The following is a 24,437-nucleotide window of genomic DNA, read 5'->3' as shown; positions in this document are numbered from 1 at the left end:
GCAAAAAACCCCCAAAACAAAAAAAACCACCCTTCACATGCAGGTGACCCACCAGCTAACTGTGAGCTTGTTTTTGAAAGAGGTAACCTTTCATAGGTGACAAAGCGGATAAAGAGGTGGATACCTCATAGTCAAAGGCACAGAGATGAATTTGTGAGAACAGCATGCTGTGGGAAAGGCACACAGATTGACTCTCAAAATTGAGGGTCAGCGTGAAAAGGAAATTATGAGAAATACGGTGATTTCGTTGAGCAGGAAGAGAATGGGCAACGGGGGGGGGGGGGACTGTAGTTACAGGTAAGTTCTTTAGATCTTGAACTGTTATTGAACTTGGATGAAATTCTGGTACCACTGATTCATGTGTCATCTCGACAACTCTAGCTTGAGCTCCACCTTGGGGAGAGGAGCCACATTTCAGCTTTTCTCCACTGGCCACATCATGGTACACACACAGTAGGAGTTCAAGTGTATGTTGTTTTGACATGAAAGTTAGGCTGAGAGGCTTGGATATCATACAAGAACATATGAGATCATCTTGTATCCTACAAGATACAAGACAGATGTTGGACATGGATTATTTTGTAACTTAAAAAAGTAAAGAAAACAAAAAGAGAGATGCTACAAATTCTTGAGCAATGGAGAGGCAGCAATCTAAACCACCTCTTACAGAGCTCATGGCAGTTTACAGGTCAAATGTGCTTTATCCACAAAAACCCTGTGCGCCGTGACTCGGAGAAGTAACCTGCTCTTAATCAGAGAGCTGGTCAGTGCTGCTGGGACCACAGCTTCTAACACCAAGTCCTGTGCCTGGTCTAGTTCTCACAATACTTTAGGAACCCAACTCAGTTCTAGCAAGGATGTGCAGGGTGTATTCTTGTGGAAAGTCTCTAATATGTTGTTGCTGCTCCTGCTTTTGTTGCCGTTTAGAAAGTGAAAACACTGCATAGGTCCACAAGAGCAGAGTGGAGGATTTGGTTTGCAAAAGCTTTCAGGAATATGATGTACCGTAATACAGCTTCTGAACAATCTAAACAAGAGTTTGCATTAGCAGTTGCCGGCCATCTTTTGTAATCTGTGTGCATGATGTATATGCTTTACCAGTGCAGCTATAGATGCTTGAGCAGGTCAAAATACCTCCTAACACACGGTTCCTAAGTATTTGTGGTGGTCTTTCACTTTGGTACATGTTCTCTCATGTTCTCTCCAGCGGAATACAAAATCTTCCACCTAGATCTACTTGGTATGAAATTATAGCAGCACGGGGCCGGCCCCGTGGCTTAGCAGTTAAGTGCGCGCGCTCCGCTGCTAGCGGCCCGGGTTCGGATCCCGGGTGTGCACCGGACCCACCGCTTCTCCAGCCATGCTGAGGCCGTGTCCCACATACAGCAACTAGAGGATGTGCAACTATGACATACAGCTATCTACTGGGGCTTTGAGGGGAAAAATAAATAAATAAAATCTTTAAAAAAAAGAAGAAATTATAGCAGCACGTATATTTTAAACACTAAATATAGATTCTCATGAAATTGTAACTTTAAAGTACAAAATTATAATGTGTATTTTCAATACTTTAGATGATCATAGTCCAAAGTTCATTTAGGATGAGCATTTTTCAGTTTTCATATATGTGTATGCCTCCATTCAACATAAGATAGATACTCAAAATGAAACTAACTCTGCACTTAAAAAGACAGCAGTAGATAACATTAGACTGCAAGTTAGAAGTTTTCAACCAGTTATAGGTTTAAGAGCTGAAGGATTCTCATTTTTTTTTTTTGTGAGGAAGATCGGCCCTGAGCTAACATCTGCCAATCCTCCTCTTTTTGCTGAGGAAGACTGGCCCTGAGCTAACATCTGTGCCCATCTTCCTCTACTTTATATGGGACGCCGCCACAGCATGGCTTGACAAGCGGTGCATTGGTGCGCACCTGGGATCCGAACCGGTGAACCCCGGGCCGCCGAAGTGGAGCGCGTGCACTTAACCACTTGCGCCACCGGGCTAGCCCCCAGGATTCTCATTTTTTAAAATATTTTAATTGTTCTAGGCTGTATCTTTCTAACTTTCAACAATAATATATTTTGGTCCAGACAAATTAATTAAAATTGTATTAATTTAAGCCATAATCATCTTATCCTTTTCTCTTTTTCCTTGGCATTATTAAAATATATCTTACTGGTTGCTTCTTTGCCCTTTGTGAATCTCTGGCTCATTTTATGCACAATATTCTGTGAACACAGCCCAGTCCTCCACAGCTGTTACCTGTTCTTTCCCACTCTGTACTGGATTATGGACTCACTCCCTCCGTCCCCACTGGTCATAACCAGCGGTCCCCTGTAACAGCACTGCCAGGTCAGCGTCCCCTGTGTCTGTGGTTTCAGTTACTCCTCCCTTAGTGGCCGCTTCGCCTCTCTTCACTGAATCTCATTTTGTTGATTTCATCCCGTATCCTCAATTAGCAACAACAGAAATCGCAATGTATTTTAATCTTCCTTTCCAAAACCAAAAAACTACAAAACCAGCATTTCCAGTATTATATCATATGTGGCTCAGGAAGCCAAGATAGTTATATTGAATGAAAAATGCTCATTCTTCTCTCTCACCCTCCGAGAGCAAGCTTTGCTGTTCTTCAGTTAACAGTTATGTATTGTAACTACACAAGTAATTTTTATAAATAATTCTAAATAAAGGTAAGCAAAAAAAAAGAAACCACGCCCAACTGCTATTAATACCTTGTATTTCTTTCCTTCCTTCCTTCTCTCCTTCTTCCTCTTTTCCTTCTACCTACCTTCCTGAAGTGGTAATAAACATTAATTATAGTATACATAACTTTTGCAACCTACTTTTTCACTGCAAAATATATTTGAAAGTGTTTTCATGTCAATAAATAGCTCTCTAAAGCATCATTTTAATGACGACTTAAATACATGGCATTACAGCCTGCTGAATTTTGAAGCACTTTCTAAACAATGACATACTCAACATATAGCATTACCATGATAAGTCATTGAAAATGTGAAGATGATGGACCAGACAATGAATTTAGGATCAGTGGCAAAACAAATAACTTTTTAGAAGTCAGAAGTTGGGTTCTTAGGATTATTTATGTGGAAAAAGAAAAGAGGACTGATTCTCAGACACTGAATTTCCCTCTAACACTGGGTTTTAGCCATTATTACACCTGGCCCTCTTTGAGAAGTACACTGCATCTCATTACTCCAACAGCCTGCTTGCCAAACAAGGCATCTTAGATACTGTGGTTGGCAGAACACTAAGATGGACACCAAGATGACCACCCCTGTTGAATGTCCTATATGATCCCCTCTGAATATGATGGGATTTGCTCCTGTGATTAGGTTACATTAGAAGACAAAGGTAAAGAGATTTTGCAGAGGTGCCTAAAAAGGTCCCTAATAAGTTGACTTTGAGTTAGTCAAAGATTATCCTGAGTGGGCCTGACATAATCAGGTGAGCCCTTTAAAAGAGAGTCTAGGCCTTCTCTGAAGGGAGAGATTTGAAAGCAGAGAGATGCTCACTTAGTGGCCATGAAGAAGCAAATAGGCGTGTTGTGAACTGCCTATAGAGACAGCTGCGTGGCAAGGATCTGAAAGCAGCCTCTAGTTGTTGAAAGTGGTCCTCAGCTGACGGCCAGCAAGAAAGTGGAGGCCTCAGTCCTCCTGGACCAAGGAACTGAATTCTTCCAATAACCATGAGCCTGGAAGACAACCCCGAGTTTCAGAAAGGAACACAGAGCAGCAGACACCTAGACTGCAGCCATGAGGGATGCTAAGCAGAACACCCAGCTCAGCTGTGCCTGGACTTCTGACCATGCAGACTGTGAGATGATACATTTGTGTTGTTTTAAGCCATTTAGTTGGTGATAATTTGTTATGCAGCATGGAAAATGAATACAGATCACGCCATTCCTATTTGATGGGCAAAAGGAGAATACCTTAGAATGGGAAGACATATTCATTTGACTGCTTTTGTTATACTCTTTGCTATAGCTTAGAGTAGGGAGCAAAGAAGTTAAAAATCAGGTCCCTTAGTGTAAATTGTACTGCCAGGTTGTGAATATCCATCAGCCCATTTCCACTATTCTACAAAGGCTCTGGATCATAATTTAGGGGAGCTTCTAGAACATTCAGAGAAAGTCTGTGCTTTCTGTGTGGGATGTGCATGGAGGACTCTGAATGGGCTGGTTCTGAGGCCCCAGTAAGCAGAGTGGCCATACCTCCAAATTACACCTGTCACAGTGTCTCATCAAGTAGGCACTCCTCATTAACCAAAGTGCCCCATTATAGATAAGAAGTTGTATTTTCACCCTACCAGTAAGACTTCTGATTCACTAGAACCATTCTAGAAAATGCTGGAGGCTCTTTATCCAACAATCTTTCTTCTTGCTTGGGTGGGAGAACGGACAAGCAAGGTAAGCCTCGAGAGCAGTGGCTTCTAACCTTTCTAAATAGCATTTCCCTTTGAAAGCCTGTTGAAAGCTATGGATTTCATTTACCATAATCAGGCACATAAGCACAAAATTTCCAGCATATTTGAGGGTATTCATGAAACCCCCCCTATCCCACTCATAGACCCCTTTGATTCTTCCAGGTCTTCCAGGTTAAAAACCCAACTTTAGTGTAAAAATCACAGCGCCACTGCAGTCCAGGTCAATCGGAGCTTGACCCATATTCCTATGGGTCTTGTCTTCTCCTCTCCTTGTACTGGGGTTTCTAACAGGTGCCTCCTCTTCAACTTCTAGTGAGTCTATTGGGACAGACTGTGACCATACGCAGGCGAGTTCTGCAGTTTGGGCTGAGTTATCTCAACTCAGAGGGCAGTATCCAGGGATCCCTCGTGGCCACAGACCCCAGCTGCGTTCTCTAGTCCAGCTTCATTAGTAATAACACTTCTATTTATGTCCCTGACACCAAGGTCTGCTTTGAATTGCTTCCAAACTCAGAGGAAAAGGAGAACAAACAGCACTTTACAGAGAGATACCATCAATATACTTTCTATTTTGAGCAAAAGAAAATTATCTCATTTTTTCCTCTCTTGGTAATGGAAACTTTAATGGACATAATTCACATGATACATATTGACAGGATTACTCGCAGAGAATAATTTTGCAGTAGCAGCTTGTAGGAACTGGACACGGTTTTAGACTACAAATCCCATGCTGAAAGAGCCTGAGGGAGCTGCTGACTCCAGTGGCCCCGGGAAGCCACATAAGAACCAGAGCTCCACGTCCAGCTGGCTGTAGGGTCTCTTGACAAGTCTTGTCCTCAAATGTCTGTCCTAGGTTACTGGGATATGGCAATGTCTGCCAAGACATTTAATCACGTATATAGATTTCACCGATAAAAATTCATTAATCAGTCGGTATTATAATATAAATTTGTCTTCTAGAAACCCCGAATAAACTAAGAGAGTGAACAACTAACAGAAAAATAGTGTTTTGAAACTTCGATACAGAAGAGTGATAAGAACACATAGTGATGTCCAGATGAGTTAAGAATCAGTCACGACTGCAAGAAAATATTTTCAAATTATATATCTGATAAAGAACTTGCTCCCAAGTCTATAAAGAACTCTTACAACTGGATAATAAGAAGGAAAATGACCCAATTTTTGAAAATGGGCAAATATTTGAATAGACATTTCACCAAAGAAGACACAGGAATGGCCAATAAGTACATGAAAGATACTCAACAGCATTAGTCACTGGGGAAATGTAAATCAAAACCGTAGTGAGATACCACTTTACACCCACTGAGATGGCCATCATCACAAAGACAACAAGGAGAGGAGAAACTACAACCCACACCCTCATACACTGCTGGGGGGAATGTAAAATGGTGCAGCCACTTTGAAAATCAGTTTGTTTAACTTTTCTTAAAAAGTTAAACATAAATGTACCATACCTACAAGCAATTCCACTCCTAGGTATCTACTCAAAAGAAATGAAATCCTCACAAAGACATGTACCCAAATGTTAATGGGAGCATTATTCATAATAGGAATTACCCAAAACGTCCATCAACTGGTGAATGGATAAACAAAATATGCTGTATCCATAGAAAGAAATACTATTTGGCAATAAAAAGCAACAAAGTACGTATACACACCACAACATGAATGAATTTTGAAAACATGATGCTAAGTGAGAGAAGCCAGCTGTAAAACACCACATGCTGTATGATTCCATTAATATAAAATGTACAAAAAAGGCAAATCTACGGAGAAAGAAAGTAGATTAGTGATTTCCTGGGCTGAGGGGGAAAGAGGAGTGACTGCAAATGGGTGCAAAGGATTCTGGGGGTGAAGGAAGTGTTCTAAAATTGGATTGGGGTGATGGTTGCACAACTCTATAAATATACTAAAAGTCATTAAAATTTACACTGAAAATGGATGAGTTTTATGGTTTGTAAATAAGACCTTAAAGATGTTTTTATAAAAGAATTAGTCATGATCTAGGCAACAGTTAACGTACTGATGATGAAAGAAACTGAAAACAGATCAGCATCTGTGAAGAGCAGTCTGGCACATCTATTGACCTCACACTGCACACCCTTTGCCCCTGCAGTAGCGTCAGGACTCCCCTTACAGAGATGGAAGTGCACAAAAAACAGATGAGCAAGGACCTTGTCTGAAATATTGTTTGAAATTTTAAAAACCCCAAAATACACCAAACATCTATTATTAGGGTAACAGTTACATAAATTATGACATATCCACAAAATAAATGACTACGCAGAATTTTTTAAGGGAGAAGGTAGATATTTAGGTGCTATTGTGTCTAAGATATATTGTTAAGTGAAAAAAAACCCCACAATATGTAACACATATGATATGTCTCCATCGCATAATTCTAGGTGTTTGTGTATGCACAGACGATGACTGAAAAGATGTACCCAATATTGTTTCTGAAGAGGAGGACTTCGGGGAGGGAATAAAGCCCTTTACTGTTAACTTATGTATATCTTTCTACCATTTAACTTTTCACAAATAACATGTGTTACCCTTATAAAAACAAATTTAAATTACTTAATAAAAAGCCACTAAAGAAAAAAGGAACTACTTTGTTGGTCACCACTTACATATATTGAGACTTTCTGAGATAGCAAAAGGACCCTACATTATAATAGTTACCTTATTTTGCAAGAGGATTATCCCAATCAATCATATTTGCATGACTGCAGTGCAGGAAAGGTAGCTCTTAAAAGTTTCAGTATATAGTAGGTATCATTATATGAGAAATTAAAAACGGCCAATTCCTAGATAGCACAATGAAGACACCGCTGTTAGAGGAATCGTGGAGAATTTTCTCCCTGCTACTGAGGACGGATTCTGTGCGGGACTGAGCAGTTCTTCTCTGATGGGAGAGTATAAAGAGTCCATCCTCGCTTCACTCCACGTACATAACAGCAGAGTATAATAGTGATGGCTACCGTTGACTGAATGTCTACTCTGTGCTGGGGACTTGACATATCCACGTTATCACTAATCCTCACAGCAACGCTGCAAAGTGGGAATTATCATCCTCTTTTCCTCATTTGAGGAAACAGGCTCAGAGAAGTCAATTCCTTGCAGAAGGTGCACAGAGCTGGGTCTCCTTGAAGTCACTGCTACCCTCTTCCACCGCATCTTACAGTGAGATAGAGCGCCGGTAGAGAGAACAGCTTTCATGATTTGAACGGCAAGCATTTTTACATCAAGGCTCAAGTTCTTACCTGTTCATCTACTTCTTGAAAACTGTCAGCGTCAGTGCCATTTGTCTCAAGCTTTCCACATGTGCCACTGAGAGATGAGCTGCTGTCACTTATGCTACCTTCTGGGGTGCCTGTGACACTGTCATGAGCCGGCCGTGCAGATACGAAGAGGCTGATGTTATCAAAATCATCATCACAGAACCTGTGCTCAGCATCCGCCTTCTGCACTTTTGCTGGATTGTAGGGTTTTAGGAAGGAGGAATACACATAGCCTTTCATAACTGGATGGGAAATAAAAAGAAAGAAGAAACAAGGTCATTCGTATACTTTTTCCAAACATTTGTGCTGAGAGAAGCACACAGAGGCCCCTGGGAAAATCTCAACCTGAAAAGAGGGGATAGTTCTGTGCATCTTATGCAAACCCTTACGTCCTGTGTCCACAAGCCACCTGCTCGTGCTCCCCAGTGGGTCCTTCTGTTCCATCACGGCCACCAACTCCCCTTCCAGGAGATTGATGTCATATTCCTGTGTGGCGTTGCACCTGCGCTTGGCTTGGTAGAGCTCCTCTGTACTGTACGTGGACAGAAGTTTGAGGCGGTGAGTGTCAGTTTGACGTGGTGTTTCTGGCTGGGAGGAGGAAGGAGAAGTTGTGGTTTAGATAGATGTGTAATAAAATCCTCACTGAGTTGGGAAATACTTCTCTGGAGATTTTTTTTAATGTTGAAGCCATACATTGATTTGGGATTATTTCAATATTATGTTACAGCATAGATGGGGTTATTATTGTGAAGTATCCAGCTGAGTTATGCGGTGAAAAATTCCCTAGTTAGCACATGAGGGCAGTGTTGTAGAGAAGAAAGAAAATTCAATGGAGAATAAGAAGGCAGAAGTTCTAATCCCTCTTGGATAGAACAACTTTTTAATTCTTTGCCATACTGTAGATGGCAAAATTAATTAAATATTACTTATCAAGTGCTTAATCCATAAGGGATTAAGTAAATTGTACATATGCATGTCTTTTTCTGGGAAATAATATCAGTAAATTAGGCAAGAGTCAAGAGGCCTGGACCCCGTCCCAGCTCTGCCACCAAGTGACTTTGAGAAAGCCACTCCATCTCTGGAGCCTGGGGTTCCTTATCTAGAAAAATGAAAGGATTGAACTGTATGATTTTGCTCTATAAAATTGTATTCATTCAGTCAACAAATATTTACAGAGTACCGACCTTGTGTGAGGCACCATTTTAGGTGCTCGCAATACATCATGTACAAAACAGATAAAAATCTATGATCTTACAGAGCTCGTAGTATAGAGGGTGGAAATAGACAAGAAATTCTAGTATAATAAGTAGGTAAATCATAGGTTATTAGAAGGAGATAAGTGATACGGAAAATAATACACTATGATTTGGACAAGGCAAAGAGGTGATAGTCATCTTTGTCATGAATCCTACCAAACTCACCAGAATTTGCACAGGCTTCTTCTTTTCAAAACTAAGTTTCCTCTCAATAAAGGTGGCACTGTTGTCCTTTACAAAATTCAGATTTTGAAGTTCTTCTAGTACTCGATTCTGAATTTCAGAGATGTTTGAAGCCAATGGTGGTATCTATTGGTAGAAATAAGATGGCATTGTTCCCAGACAACTACTTAATCTTACTAGGCACTGAATTTAGTAGTCGTGATGAACAGTTGAGAGAGTGTAAGACAGCTCCACAGCCAAAAATTAGGGGAATGTTAGAACTTCTAGATAAAAATGGTCTTATTTGCTGTCTCTGAAAACCCCCTCTGAAAGGGGGAAAGAGGCATTGGTTAAGAGCCTGTGGTGGTTTTAAAATAAATCAGCAAATTCTTTGACATCAAGAAATGGAGTCCATGTCCCCTCTCCTCAAAACTGGATGGGATTTTAGGATTGCCTCAGGGAACAGCATGTTGAAATGAATAGAACAATGGAAGTCATGCTGTCTGACTTTCAAGATTAGGCTAAAAAAGACCATGTGGTTTCTGCTAGTTTCTCTTGGGACAATCACTCTGGGAGACTTTAGTAGCCATGGAAAAAATCCAGCTGCACTGTGGCCACCATATCAAAAGACCATGTTGAAACATCAGAGAGAGAGAGAGGGATGGGGGGTGTCTATGGAGCCCCAGCTGTTCCAATTCCCAGCTATTTGAGTCTTCCATCATCATCCCATCATCAGCCTCAGACATGGGCCTGAGGAAGTCTTTGAGATGACTCCAGCCCCAGACATAATCTACCTGCAACCTCATGAGAGACACTGAGAGTGACTGACCTGAGTACAGTGAACCCCGAGAACCATGGCAGACAGTAACAATAAAAGACTATTGGTTGTTTCATACCACCACATTGAGTGTAATCTGTTACACAGTTATAGACAATTGGAACTGTTTTCAAAATAGTTGGAACCCCAGATTCTTTTTCCATTTCAGTGAAGCTGAGTGATTGCTTCTTCCCTACCTTGGCAGAAAACAAAGTTTTCTTCTCAGCAAATGGTAAAGCAGAGAGTCTCTAGACTGGGGACACTAGGCACAGATAAGGGTGGGGGACCCATATTGGAAAGAGGGTAATGAAGTGAGTGGATGGACACTGGACCCAGAGACCTCCCCAGCAGTCACCGTTATCCTGTAGTCAGAAGACCTGAAGAGTCATCCCTGGCTATTCCGACCAGCCCAAAAGGAGAAACCTAAAGATGCCATCGTCAGAGGCTCCCACGTGAAACGGCAGATGACTCTACACAATAGTGAGGCTCGTGGTTTTCAACTCCTACCTGTGTTGATGCTGAGAATTAGTCCCCAACTCTATCACAGAGTGAATGACCAAGTATGTCAGATTTCTGGGGCATGCCTCTAACATAAAGAAAGAGTCTGATAAAAAGAAAAGCAACCTATCTTAATTTTAAGAAAACCACAAAAAAACTTTTGAAAATTAAAATTATGAGAACAGAAATAAAAATAAATCAAAAGGTGGGTTTGAATAATAAGTTAGGAAAATTTCTTAATCAGTAGAGCAAGGTAATAAAGAGATAGAAAATAAGTGGGAGAAAAATAACAAAATTAGAGGAAAAACCCAGCAGTTTCTGAAAGAGAAAAAACAGAAAAGGAAGAGAGAAAAATCATCAGTGAAATATTCAAAAAAAGTTTCTGGAAGTGGAATACATAAATTTTTAGGTTGAAAGGATCTCACCAAATGTCCAACACCCCAAAGTACATCATCATTATATTTCAGACTGATGGGGACAATAAGAAAATTCCAGAAGCTTTTAGAATGGGATAGGATGGAGAAAGTTCATACAAAGTATCAAGAATCAGAATGGACTTCAGAGTTCTCAACAGAAACAGTGGAAGCTAGAAGACAATGGAACAATGGGATGCCTTCAAATTCAGAAAGAACAACTTAGAATTCTACACCCAGCCAAATGATCAATTAAGTGTATGATAGTAAAAAGATATTTTCTGATATTCCAGTGTCAAGATATTAACCTCCCAATATTCCTTTCTCAAGAAGCTGCTCAAAAATATGCTCCCCCAAATAAAAATAGAAAGCAGGAAAGCAGCAACATGGGGTAAGGAAATGTGAGAGCCCCCCAGAAGAGAGGTGATGGGATTCCCTAGAATGGTGACAAAGTGTGATCCTAGGGTTACAGTTAGTTGTCAGATAAAAAGGGCAACCAGTTCAGATTGGAGTGAGTCAGAAAGCTCTGGGAGAGATTTCTGCAAGAAGGCACAATTAATAGAATACCTCACATCTGAATGTTTTAAGAGCTACTTTAGTCAATTGGCAGATAAAGTTAGGCAAATGAAAATTAAACTACTGATAAAAGAAAAACACAATTATTAACTTTAGAGAAAACAGAAAAACTATGCATGAAAGAAAAAGTAATCAAGGATGGCTCAACTGTGCCCAGCTTTCCCTTTGTGTGCTGAATATCTTTTCTTTGCTTCTTCATATTCGTTCTCTTTCCTCTCCCATCCTGCTCTAAGCTCCAGGAGGCTGATAAGTATAGGATGTATCCAAGCTTCCTTGCGCTTTGGCTTCCAGATGGGTTCAGTCAACAAGAAGCACCCATAGGAATTCAGAATGAGGGAGGCAAGTGAGATGGGGTGTTTATTTCCTAAGTTTCCTTCCTGCAGTATTGACCAACAGCCCCAGCACCTGTCAGGGAACTTCTCCTTGTACCTCTCTCTACACATTCCTACCACTACTCCTTCCCCTGTCCCTCTAAGTCTAGCTGTCGTAAGCCTCCCTCCTTTTACAGGCCCTGGAGCAGTGCACTATCCCTTAAGGTTTCCCTATGCCATACTCACATTTTTGTAAATAGTCTTTTTATTAAGCTTTTCTTTAAATGTCCATTTGAGTGTGTTATGTTTTTCCTACTGACATCAAGACTGATACACAAGTCATATAGTTTAAACACTGAATATAAACTAAGCCAAATTTATGATACAACTGTATTGGAGGGGAAATAGAATGAGTGTGTGTGTGAATACACTGGTGGTGGGGGCAGAGAGAAGAGCAGCTAGATCTTCATTTCTCACAGTGGAATGTATCATGCCTAAAATTGAAAAGTAATGAAATGGAGACATGAGAGTCTTATTTTAAAATATGAAGATAAATACAAAAAAATTATCTAAAAGAATTGACAAGTAGTTGCCCGTAAGGAAGGAGAAATGGGGTAAAGGGAGTGAGAGACTATTGTCTCTCTTAACCAAACCTAAATAACTGCTTGAATTTTTAAGTCACGTGCATGCATAACTCTGACAAAAATAAAAATTGAAGATAGAGCTTTGGATTCCTTAAAAAATTAAAAATAGAATTACTATCTGATCCAGCAATCCTACTTCTGTGTAAATATCCAAAAGAATTGAAAGCAGGATCTCAAAGAGATATTTGCCCACTCATGCTCACAGCAGCACTATTTGCAATTGCCGAGGGGTAGAAATAACCCAAATGTCCATGGATGGATGAATGGATAAAGAAAACGTGGTCTATACCTACAATGGACTACTATCCAGCTCTAAAAAGAAAGGAAATCCTACCACATGCCACAACATGGATGAACCTTGAGGACATTATGCTGAGTAAAATAAGGCAGACACAAAAAGACAAATAATTGTATCATTCCTCTTATATGAGGTATCTAAAGTAGGGGTTAAATTCATAGAAACAGAAAGGAGAACGGTGGTTGCCAGGGGCTGCCAGGAGAGGGAAATGGGGAGTTGTTGTTTAATGGGTATAGAGTTTCAGTTTTGCAAGATGAGAATGTTCTGGAGAGCTTTTTCACGACAATATACTTAACACTACTGAACTGTACACTTAGAAATGGTTCAGATGGCAAATTTTATGCCATATATTTTACAATTAAAAAATTTAAAAATTTTATCCTTTATAATTCGCATTTTATTCATATAAGAAAATTGAGACACACAGGGAAAAAATAATTTGCCCAAGGTAGTATGGTGATGCATGGGTATTAGAACATGGCCCTCTAGTGAGAATCTGTTCTCTAACCATTATTCAATTCTGCATCACAGAAATATGTATACAGTTATGTAAGATGGCACCACTGGGAAAAGCATGTGAAGGATATACGGGCTCTCTGTATTACTTCTTACAACTGCACATGAATCTATAATTATCCAAAAATAAGAAGTTTAAATATATATAGTACATATAAAATATATAATAAAATTATTTAACAAGGATAAGGTTTTCCCACATGCTTTTCACTTTAGGGCATTTGTAATTTCTCAGAAACAAAGTACCTCTTTACTCCTGTTCTGCTGTGGACTACAATGTGAAAGATATTTAGATAATGTAAGGCAGAAACTAAAGACACCTTTTAAATTCTATGATTGAAAGTGGGAATCAAAGTAACATGGCTTTTCGATTAGCGAATTCCTGCCAAAGCTCAACTTTACTGTGAACTCGTGAGCCTGCCTTCCCCCATGACCACATGGGATATATAAAGTCTCTCCCTATAGGCCTCAGAATGAAATTATCCAAGGAAACTGCAAATTTAGTGGGTTTCACTGAGAAAATACTAAGAACAACAACAACAAAAAGTAATTTTTTAATAAATAGTGTTAGGGCTATTTGAGTAGCTATTTGGAAAAAGATAAAGTTGCATCCATATTTTACATCATGAACCAGGATAAAATCTATGTGGATCAAAGAATTAATAAAAAATATGAAACTATAAATGTACTAGGGGAAACATGGGTGAATTTGTTTAGAGCCTCAAAGTATGTGAAAGTCTTTTCTATGACTCAAAATCTAGAAATCATAAAATGAAAAATTAATAAATTTGACATTAAAAAAAAAACTTCTGCATGATGAAAAAAAATACCAAAAAGTCCAAAGACAAATGGTAAACTGGGAAAAACATATTCTCAATTTACATCTCAGTTAAAAGGCTCATACATTGTTTCTAGAAACTGAGAAAAAAAGAACAATAACTCAATACAAGAAAGAGCAAAAGCCGTGAACAGGCAGCTGACAGGAAGAGGAAAAGAAATAGCTCTTAATCATTCTCCACCTCACTGATAATTAGAGAAATATAAATTAAAGCTATACTTGAAACCTATCAGACTGGCAAAAATCCAGGGAAACCAGCTCTCTCGTATGCTGGAGGTGGGAATCCAAAATGGTAAAACTCTTAAGCGGGAATCTGTCAATACCGGCAAAGTTACATTGTATTTAACCTTTGACCTCGGGACTCCACTTCTAGAAATCTCTCCTAAAGATGCATCTTCCCATGTCTAAAATGACTCTGGCATTATTTGTAATAGAAAAAGGTTGGATATAGTCCAAATGTCCATCAATAGGGAGAGGTTACTGCATAAAAGAGTACATATTGTATGATTCCATTTATATGAAATACAAACCAGGCAAAACAGTCCATGGTAAGAGAGGTCAGAAAAATGGTTACCTCTGGGGGGCTACCGCCTGGAGTGGTCACGGGGGCCCTGTGGGGGACTGGAAAGGGCTTTTATCCAGATCCGGGGCTGGTTGCACAGATGTATAAACACATAAATATTCATTGAGATGTACACTTCAGACTGATGCACTTTACTGTATATAGGTTATACTTCAATTTGAAAAGCTTAAAAATAGGAGACCGATCAGAAAAATGCAAATCAAAACCACAATGAGATGTCACTTCCCCACCACTAGGACGGCTATAATAAAAAAGACAGACGTGAGGAGATTGGAACCCTGGATCATTTCTGATGAGATGATCTGTTTCTGATCTGTTGAGAATGTAAAATAGTGCAGCCACTTTGGAAAACAGTCTGGCAGTTCTTCAAAAGGTGAAATATAGAGTGAGCATATGACCCAGCAATTCCACTCCCAGGTACACATCCATGAGAAATGAAAATGTGCCTGCATTAAGAACTTGGATGTTCATAGCAGAATTATTCATAATAGCCAAAATGTGAAAATGAGCCAAATGGTCACCAACTGATGAAAGGATAAATAAAATGTGGCATATCCATACAATGGAATATTATTGGGCAATAAAAAGAAGTAAGTACTGAAACACACTACAACATGGATGGGCCTTGAAAAGATTATGCCAAGTGAAAGAAGCCAGTCACAAAGAGCCACATGTTGTATAATTCTGTTTATACCACATCTGTAGAGACAGAAAATAGATTGGTGGCTCCCTAGGGCTGGGGGGGGTTAGGGGGAAATGTGGAGTCACTGCTAATGGTACAGGGTTTCTTTTGGGGGTGATGACAAAGTTCTAAAATTGATTGTGGTGATGGTTGCACAACTCTTGTGAATATACAAAAAACCACTGAACTGAATAAATGGGTGGAACCTATGGTTTGTGAATTATTCTCAATAAAGTTGTTATCCCAAAACCAGGGGGCTGGTTATACACTCCTGTACAGCTGTGCAGTAGACCAGCATAGAGCTGTGAAAGGAAAGAGGAAGCTCTCTGTGCACTGACATGGACACACCCCCAGGATGTTGACACGCGAGGTGCAGAACGGTGCTATAACATGCTAGCTTTGCGTAGGGACAAAAACCATATTAGCATCTAGTTTTAATGGCAGAAAGAAGCCCTAGGTGGATAAAAATAAGCCAATAACAGTGGGGTGGGAGCGGGAGACAGGGTGGTTGAGAGACAGAGTGGGTGGGAGACTGCTTCTACGCCTTTATGCAGTTTTTGCCTGTTGACCCATGTAAACGTAGCACCTGTTGATTCAACTTAATTTCATTCAAAGGATACGTTAAAAGTTAATTAAATACACATAAAAAAATAAAGTAGGGACAATTAATTTTCCTCCAAATGTTGTCCATTAATATCCAACCAGCTGAACGAGAACTAGCACACTTGCAATTAAGGGCCCAAAACCAAGCTGGTTTTTTTAAAGTTGGTACTCGGCTGTGAACATCTTTCTTCCTCTCCAGGAAAATAATTGTAAAATCATATCCTAATGGAAAGCTAAATGAGATATAGACACATTTACGCGCACACGCCACACATGCACACGCGCACCCACGCGCACCCACGCGCGCCGTGAACAGGGCCGCGCTCACCGGCCGCGCCGCGGGGTGGAGGCGCGGGGCCGCCCGCGTCGGGGCCCCGAGGAGCGAGGCGAGGCTGCGCAGGCAGTCGGCCAGGAGCCCCCGCGCCGCGCGGTTGAACAGCCGGAGCTCCTCCCCGAGCTGCGCGTTGAGGGCCTCGTACTCCCGTGTGGCCAGGTCCGCCTCGGCGCCCGCGCGCCGCGGGGGGCTGCCGCAGTCCAGCAGCTTGTCGTAGCGCTTCTGGACGAGCCTCCGGGGCCCCGGGAACAGGGCCAGCAGGGCCGACAGGGGCGTCAGGACCAGCGTCTGCAGCCGCGCTGCCTGCGGAGAGACACCCGTCACCGAGGGAGCACAGCCGTCTCGGGGAGGCTGGCTTCCTCCGGCGGCAGCGCGGGGGCAGACCGGGAGGGGGCCATTCAAGTCAGGAGAGCGGTGATCATTTTTCTATCTGGCTAAACCTGTTCGAGGACTTGAAACAGCGACTCTCGACTCGCACATTGACCTGAAGAGTGAGCGGGAAGAGACACAAGAGCTGAAGCCCGTGCTCCCGAGAGAAGCCCGCCTTTCTCTCTACAGCCACTGCTTTGTGATGGGGGTCGTCCGCCTCAGCACTGCCCCTTCTCTTCTTTCTCACCCCGGAGCCAAGCGGAGCTACCCCAGCACGTGTGTGTGGGGGGTAGTCTCCAGCCTTCGACCGCTGAGACTGCGCAAATGATTCACCATATCGTTCCCTTTCTCTGCTAGCCATCGAAGGAAGAGTCGGTCTCAGAAGAGACTGTTCCTGTTCCTCCCACATCGCCCTCAATTCCCTGGCTACCCTGGTGATAATTTTGGTAGCCGAATTGTATCCCCTATCCAGATGATACCCCTTTATTCTAGGTATTTTGCTGCTGTGATAGAAATAACCAGAGTTATTGCTTCCTCTTTAAATACGTTGAAGGATTAAGCTGATGCTGATTGTGTCTTAAATTGTTACATTTTTGGGTCTGTCATTGCAAACGAACTTCATATAAACGCCCAACTCCAAGCCAGCCCCCGGGCGCCCTGGATTCGTGTCTTCTGCTTGCTTCCCTCCCCTCTGTTCTGAAGCACTCTGTCCTGTGATTGCTGCCTGCCAAGCTTCACCCTTGATCGCATATGCTTGGGTTACAGGACCATGTTCCGGCCATTTGGAAGTGGGTTTCTCTTTTGTATCCCGAAAGATGTCCTAGGGAATGAGCATCTGAGCAGCAGCTTGCGTTAATGAACTTAAATGGCCTCTGGTAACCATGGCTGAACTCATGGGAAATCTAGAAGAGATGGGAAACCAATCTCTTATTGGCACTAGCAATAGCCTGCACAGATTAAATTCGATGTCTAGCTTATGAAATAATCAATATGCATCTGCAGACTGTTTAATGAGTCCTTTGACTAAGCAAAGAATCTGTTTACTGGGATAGATTATTGTGTTTGCAACTTGCCTGGATTCTACAGGTAATCTCAATACAATATTACAATATATATATCCTGTGACCTATAGACATAAATCGATTTACCTGTACATAGCAACTGTGGTTGGAACAAATAAGAATCAGATTTTATTTTAGTATTTTGTTCTATACAAAATATGTAAATAAGTATCTCTCATGGTTAAATAAAAACAACAGCTTTGCCTTTAGATAGATTTTTGAGTTCTTAATATTTGATTTTTACAAAGAGTTTAATATACTTTATCCATAAAAAAGTTACCTTTATATTGAACTTTCTGATAATTATTTTAATTTAGCTAATTTATCATCTTGTAGTTTTATGCAAAGTAGGGAAGGATAACTTATCTTTTCTTTCTGTCAAATTCTGGAGCACTCTTGATGAGGGAGAAGCTGTATACCATGCTCTTACATGGTGCTCAATAAATATTTAATAAATATTTATTTAATAAATAAATAAATTTACAATAAACAAATGTCATGACTTGGGGGGGGGCATTACTAAGATTTAGAGTTTCGTAGGCCAGGAATGCTAAACGTCCTCCACACAAGGACCACTCAGTGAAGAGCTGTCTGACCCAAAACGCCAATAATGCCAGCACAAAAATGCCACTGTCAAGGGCCTGCAAGATGGTGAAGGGTCTATTATATCTCCTGTATAATACTTGAAATACTACTGTGAAATAATTATACCTACAGAACACAGATACCAAATTAAAATTAGTGTTACTCAGACTAATTTACCACTCAAATATTTTCTTGGCTCAAGCATGTTTTTTATGATTCTAAAGCTACATTTTATGATTCTGTATATTTTACAGAACTCTTAGAAAATAAATATTTTACCACAGAAAGAAGACATAACATATGACCCTTAGGTAGAGGCCCTTTCTTAATAGGAAGGCTTTACTTCCCAGTGTCTGGTGCGCTAACAAAAGTCCCATCTTCAGAGGGTATCTTCACTCCTGTGAGAACTCGGGGCATTCCGAAGACTCCTTTAAGAAAACCACAGCTTTCTAACTTAATAAATCCCCGATATATCATATGCAGATGAACTAAATGTGGATTTAAAAGCTGCACAGACACTGACTACCCCCAGAAACACACTCTGGGACCCTCTTAAATTTTGATTATAGTAAAATCTTCACTAATCCACTTTAAAATATTTAATGGTAAAAAAAAATCTCCTGTTTAAATCTACTAATTTTGACCTTAATATTTGCTTTAGTGAATGTTTTATTTCTAAATCCAGAAAAATAAATGAAAAGCAGCTTTTCTTTTAACCCTACTGTTTAATTTGCGTTTATCTGTGCATATGAGTAACTTACAAAGTCGCCACAGGGATTTGGGGCATCACTCGGGGCCTCTGAGTGGCCCCTCTCCTCCTCGTCCTTGTTGCATGAAATCTCCTGCAACGCCATTGCACTCTGCAGCGCCAAGGTTGTGGCGTCCTGAAACCCAAGAAGTTAGCACAGGTAAAGGCCTCCCAGACCAGGTCACAGCCTCCATCACCACTCAACAATCAGCTGACTAGTAGCAAACTACCTCCTTACTTTCCCCCTGTGTCGCTTCCTCATACTGCCCTGTGTGACATCTCTTCTGTCAAGGGGAGTCTGTCTTAAATTTCCTCATTGGCCATTCTTCAGCATTCAATTCCTACAGATCCCTTATTTTAAAAATGAATCCTCTTTGATTTATGTCTTCAGTTTTCCTTAGTGAATTTAATTCTCTCTTTAAGAGAAGATGCTCACATTTTTGATAAATCAATTAGTGGAAATAGAAGACTTTCCTGTAGATGTTCCCAAGAGGCATTTACTCCGTGAAACGCTTATCAAGAACAGGGTTCCCACTGCCCCCTGGCTGTTACAACTAAGTTTTGGTTTTCTTTTCACAGAAGGCAGTGCTTCAGGAAGAGCTTAGCAAATCTGACTGGAAAACCAGGCTTTGCCTCGGTTAACAAATAAGAAAAGAATGTGGCTTGTTGGTTACATCACATAGGATCTTGTCTCCAAATCATTGTGGCTGTCGACTCAATTTTCTGTTGGTGTGATATTTTATCTAAGCATGCAAACATCTGCTTCCAAAAACAGATATCCAAGAGAAAAACTGGAAAATGGGAAGGGCCATTTATTTCCTGACTGACATGTAATCCCACAAGCTTTCTATTTCTCCTCCTCATGACCACTGTCGTGATGTTGTTAAGGACACTGTGTCTTCTTTATGAGCTTCACTAGGAGAAGCTCCTGACTGGTCTCGCACTGAATATAATTACACTGTACTCCAACTGGTTTGTTTAAGTCAGTGACTCTCAACGAGGGCAGGAAACCTCCCAGGGGTCTGGAAGTTTGTGGGGTGTTTTGTCTACCGTGCTTGTGTGGGAGCATCTGCATATTGTAGTCAACTATTTTGTGAGAATTTACTTTCCTTTATATTGACTTTCCTTTACGTACACCAACCTACTTGAGCGTGAATTATGTAGGAATTTCATTCAGGACTGTAGGGGCATTACAGATCACTGGTTATAGAAGACATAGCGGTGCTCGGTTTGTCTTAGAATTGTGTGACCGCATGTCCTTTTTTGGGTAGCCTACAGCTCAATTTGAGACCACACGTGGGTTTTGTGTTTTCATGGCCGCCATGTTATACACTTTTTACTTTTTAGCTTCTCTCATATCATTTTCTGTCTGCCTTTGATTGTCTTCTTTCTTTCAGTCCTACTCTTAAATTTGCAAATATGTGTTTTAGGTACTGGAAAGAGATATGTTAGTATAATCAAACAAACAAAGAAAATTTCTGCCTCATCTGCAATTCTGCATTAATGAACCCACCTCTAGTATAAAAAAAGCTGATGGTCCAGACCGTGACAGCCATATGTGAAATGTCCTCCAGTGTGGCCATTTGGTCTGGGGGATGGATGGAACAGGTGAGGGAACAAAGAACAAGACCTAAGTCCTTATACTGGCCTCCTTCACCACAGTGTGCAGCTTCCCAAATGTGATACAGTAGGTGTCATCCTATAAATGAGTGAACAGTCACATTTGCTCTTCATAATGACCGTGGACATTGGTACCTTCTTGTAGAAACATTGAAAACTATTGTGTCTCACCTACCTGTATGTGTTGAAGATACAGCGAAATGTTCTTCACACAATGCCTCACGGCCTTCTCTAAAGATCTAAATAGCTTTTCTTCTCTGTTAAAGGTATTGTCTGTCACCTAAAATATAGATGAAATTATTTATTTTTGTAACTCCAACGAATCTGGGATTTAAAACCACATCATGGACCATATTGACCCAGCACATTACAGAAAACTCCTTGTTGAGATGAAAATCTTCCATAATGTGCTGTGTTAACACTGCACTTTCTGGGTACCAGACTGATGTTCAATTAGTGTAGCAAAGACACACATTGCAGCTGTTCAGTTTTCGAAGAGCCTCACCTACGTCACAGCAGCTGTAGGATGTAGAACTGTTCTCTTCACATAGTATGTAAGTGCTCTTAAATTATATTACCTTTGTGGGTTTATAAAATAAAATAAAAATTTGATCTATTGACTGGAATTTATTGTTTTTGATATGACTCATCCCGATTTATTTCACAGTGGTTATTTAGAAAATATTCTTAGGTTCATGGCTAAAGAAATGTGATAATTTTTTATCAACTCAAATTTGAAAGATGATATATAATCTCAACAAAAATAGTCCTTGTGTTAGGAAAACTCAGCTGAGTTAAGATCACGGTCACATGTGTTCACTTATTTGTTGTTATCTTACATGTTTACCTGTTAGTATTCAGAAAAATATGCTTTTATATGCTTGTGGCAATTTCTAGGAGCACACTCTTATAACTGCTATTAACGGTGAGAAATATTTCTTGGCAACTAAATGGTTACAAGAGAAGATCAGAACCAGCCTCACGCTGGCAAAATCTGTGTGAACATGCAAACGTTTCTTGGAATGTGGCGTGTGTTCTTCAGTTTGGTACTAGGGAGTAACCACTGCTGTTCTTGGTTCATACGCTTGTTAATTTAAGATGGTTGACCTTAGCACTGAATGCATAGAAAGTGGTGATTCTATTTTATTTTTAAATCTCTTAATATTGGTTATCTAGAAAGCTTTTGATGAAACAGGCAGCGTAGTTCTCTGTGATCCACACAAAATTCAACACCCCCTGCCTTAGGATCGCTAGGCTCTAACCCAGTTTGACATATTTAACAATATGCTGGGGCAGATTTTTTCAAGGACCCATCACCAGCTATTTTGTTTTGTATATCTTGGCTGGGACCCAGATGCTTCTAAAGTAGGAGGTCCAAAGGTCACATGATGAGAAATACCACCCAGTTCTACTTCTCTATAGCCACGCCTCTCTCATGCCGCTTTATGATGCTAGAATATGATGTTGTCCCTCTTCTGCCTTGCAAAATCCTGTTTATTTATTATTATTATTATTATTATTACTTTGGTGAGGAAGATTCACCCTGAGCTAACATCTGTGCCGATCTTCCTCTATTTTGTATGTGGGTTGCCGCCACAACATGGCTTAATGAGCGGTGTAGGTCTGTGCCTGAGATCCGAACCCGTGAACCCAGGCTGCTGAAGTAGAGGGCACCATGAGGCTAGCTTCCCATTTATTTTTTTAAAGACTTGCTTAACTGTCTCCCCTTCTATGAATGCTCCCTCTATGCCTGATCTTTCCACTGTGGAAAATGAATTGCTTCCTCCTTCGTGCTCTCACAACACTTGTTAATTATTTGAGCGATTCTCTGCACTGATGGAGTGCAAGCATTTGAGATTAAGTATTTTTGTCTTAATAATAATAATAGGTAACACTTATTAAACACTAGCTATGTTCCAGACACTGTGCTAAAACCTGTCTCTGTTTCTCGTTTTAGTTCTTATACAACCCCATGGGGTAGGTGCTACGATTAATCCCATTTTAGAGATAAGGAAACAGAAGCTTTGGGAGATGTGGCAGGGATGGTTATATCCTCCTGTCATCCTCTTACTGATGGACAACCCGCACCTCTAGGTTAAGTTGGACACGTGGCTGCCCTGCTAGAGACCACCCTTCCCACACTCCCTTGCAGCTGGCTCTGCCCTTGTAACTGGGTTGGGCAAATAGGATATGAGCAAAAAATGAAAAAACTGTTTCATTTCTGAATCTTGCCCTTATAACACTCTCCTTGGGACTTGATGAAGACATGGCAGTGACCCAGCTCCAATCAGGCAGATGAAGACATATGTTTAGGGAACAGCACAGCACAAAATCGGGGAGAACTGGGTTCCTGAGGGATCTTGTGTAGCAGAGCCCATCTGGACTCACATCTTAGGACTACTACAAGAGGAGAAATAAACGACCACCTGACTTAAGCTATTATGTTTTAGAACGTCTTTGTGGCAGAAGCTTGGCCTTTAATACAGAAAGTTAAAGAAACTTGCCCATATGAATAGGTGGGACCAGGATTCAAACCCAGGTTGTCTGCATGCAGACCTCTTCGTATTTGCAATCTCTAACACAGCGTCTGGTCCATAAGAGTTTAATACATGTGTGATGAATTCAATAGGATCCTCCTCTTGGGGAATAGTTTTATACCCTAACTTGACCAAATATTTCACTAGAGCTGCTGACAGGTGCAAAATCCACTGATTTGAGATTTATCTCGTCTGCAGTCCAGCTTATGCAGCCGATTTTCTGATTAACGGTGAGATGCTTCACTGCTGACAGGGCATGCTCTCAAAAGATTAAGGGGAAATCTAATTAATACCCTTCAGGCCACATGGACTACAATTCACTTTTAGTTCACAATTGAAAAATATCAAAAGCTGATGATAAATATGATAAAGATTGTAACAGCTTCTACGAAAACCTGCCCAGAATTAAGACTTGCCTATTGTTCCTCAATAGAATCATCCTGAGTCAGAAGCAACATCCCCAGGAGTAGGGGAGAACTGTTTCATGACATTCACACCTCCCTCCTCTCGCATGAGTTCCCAATTCAACCTCATGACTGTGGTCTGTGGTTGAAATGTCTTGATTTTCCTTTCCTTGGTCTATGGCCACACACCATAAATGTCCCAAACTTCCCACATTATAGTTCCCTGTTGAGAGGAGGAGCCTGGAGTCAACTGCTCTATGCAATGGACCCAGTGAGCCCTTAGAAGGATATAAAGATGTAAGCACGGGAATGATACAGGCCACGTGGTCTAAGAATGTCCATGTTGCATATGGTGTGGTAAAGTTGGTGCGGCCACAGGAGGAAACGAGAAGGAGGCTTGGAAGGAAGAAGTGTATTGTACTCACAGGTCCTAGATGGGGGGGTCACTGCGTGTCACCAGGGCCACAGGGGCATCACTAGGTCTTGGTCAGGTGGCAGAAGGAGGGAAGGAGGGAGAGTCTAGGCCACAGCCTTTATTGGCGTCACTGAGGGAAACCCTGCAGAAACAGCTGGGCAGGGTAAACAGTTGAGGACTAGCCAGTTTGAATAATTCCCGGGGGCTTTGGTCTATAGGGGTGTCTCTAGTTGCCTGGGACCAGGCCCTGGGGTGATTTAGGGCAGGGGAATGTTGCTTGGTATGTGAGAGTTAGATAAGGAGGGGGTTGGGGCTATAGACTCAGGATTGGTTGGTTTGCATATGAAAGATGTGCTCCTGGCTGAGCTTCTAAGACAGGGCTAGCCCTGGGAGGGTCATCTCTCCTCAGCCAGCAAGCTTT

The 24,437-nt window shown here is 41.0% G+C and overlaps 1 protein-coding gene across 1 annotated transcript in view; it reads right to left on the bottom strand.

The window, feature by feature from the left end:
* ARHGEF38 (Rho guanine nucleotide exchange factor 38) overlaps nucleotides 1-24,437 on the bottom strand; it is a 112,353-nt gene that overhangs the window by 1,186 nt on the left and 86,730 nt on the right. Inside the window, exons 8-13 of the mRNA XM_058549754.1 lie at nucleotides 20,836-20,940; nucleotides 19,054-19,176; nucleotides 16,272-16,580; nucleotides 9,168-9,311; nucleotides 8,136-8,334; nucleotides 7,729-7,988 (exon numbers count right to left, since the gene is read on the bottom strand). Coding sequence (XP_058405737.1) covers nucleotides 7,729-7,988; nucleotides 8,136-8,334; nucleotides 9,168-9,311; nucleotides 16,272-16,580; nucleotides 19,054-19,176; nucleotides 20,836-20,940 — 1,140 coding nt within the window. The remainder of the gene's footprint in view (nucleotides 1-7,728; nucleotides 7,989-8,135; nucleotides 8,335-9,167; nucleotides 9,312-16,271; nucleotides 16,581-19,053; nucleotides 19,177-20,835; nucleotides 20,941-24,437) is intronic.

Source organism: Diceros bicornis, chromosome 11 (genome assembly GCF_020826845.1).
Source record: "Diceros bicornis minor isolate mBicDic1 chromosome 11, mDicBic1.mat.cur, whole genome shotgun sequence".
Taxonomy (NCBI): domain Eukaryota; kingdom Metazoa; phylum Chordata; class Mammalia; order Perissodactyla; family Rhinocerotidae; genus Diceros; species Diceros bicornis.
This window is presented reverse-complemented; position numbering and strand designations above follow the sequence as displayed.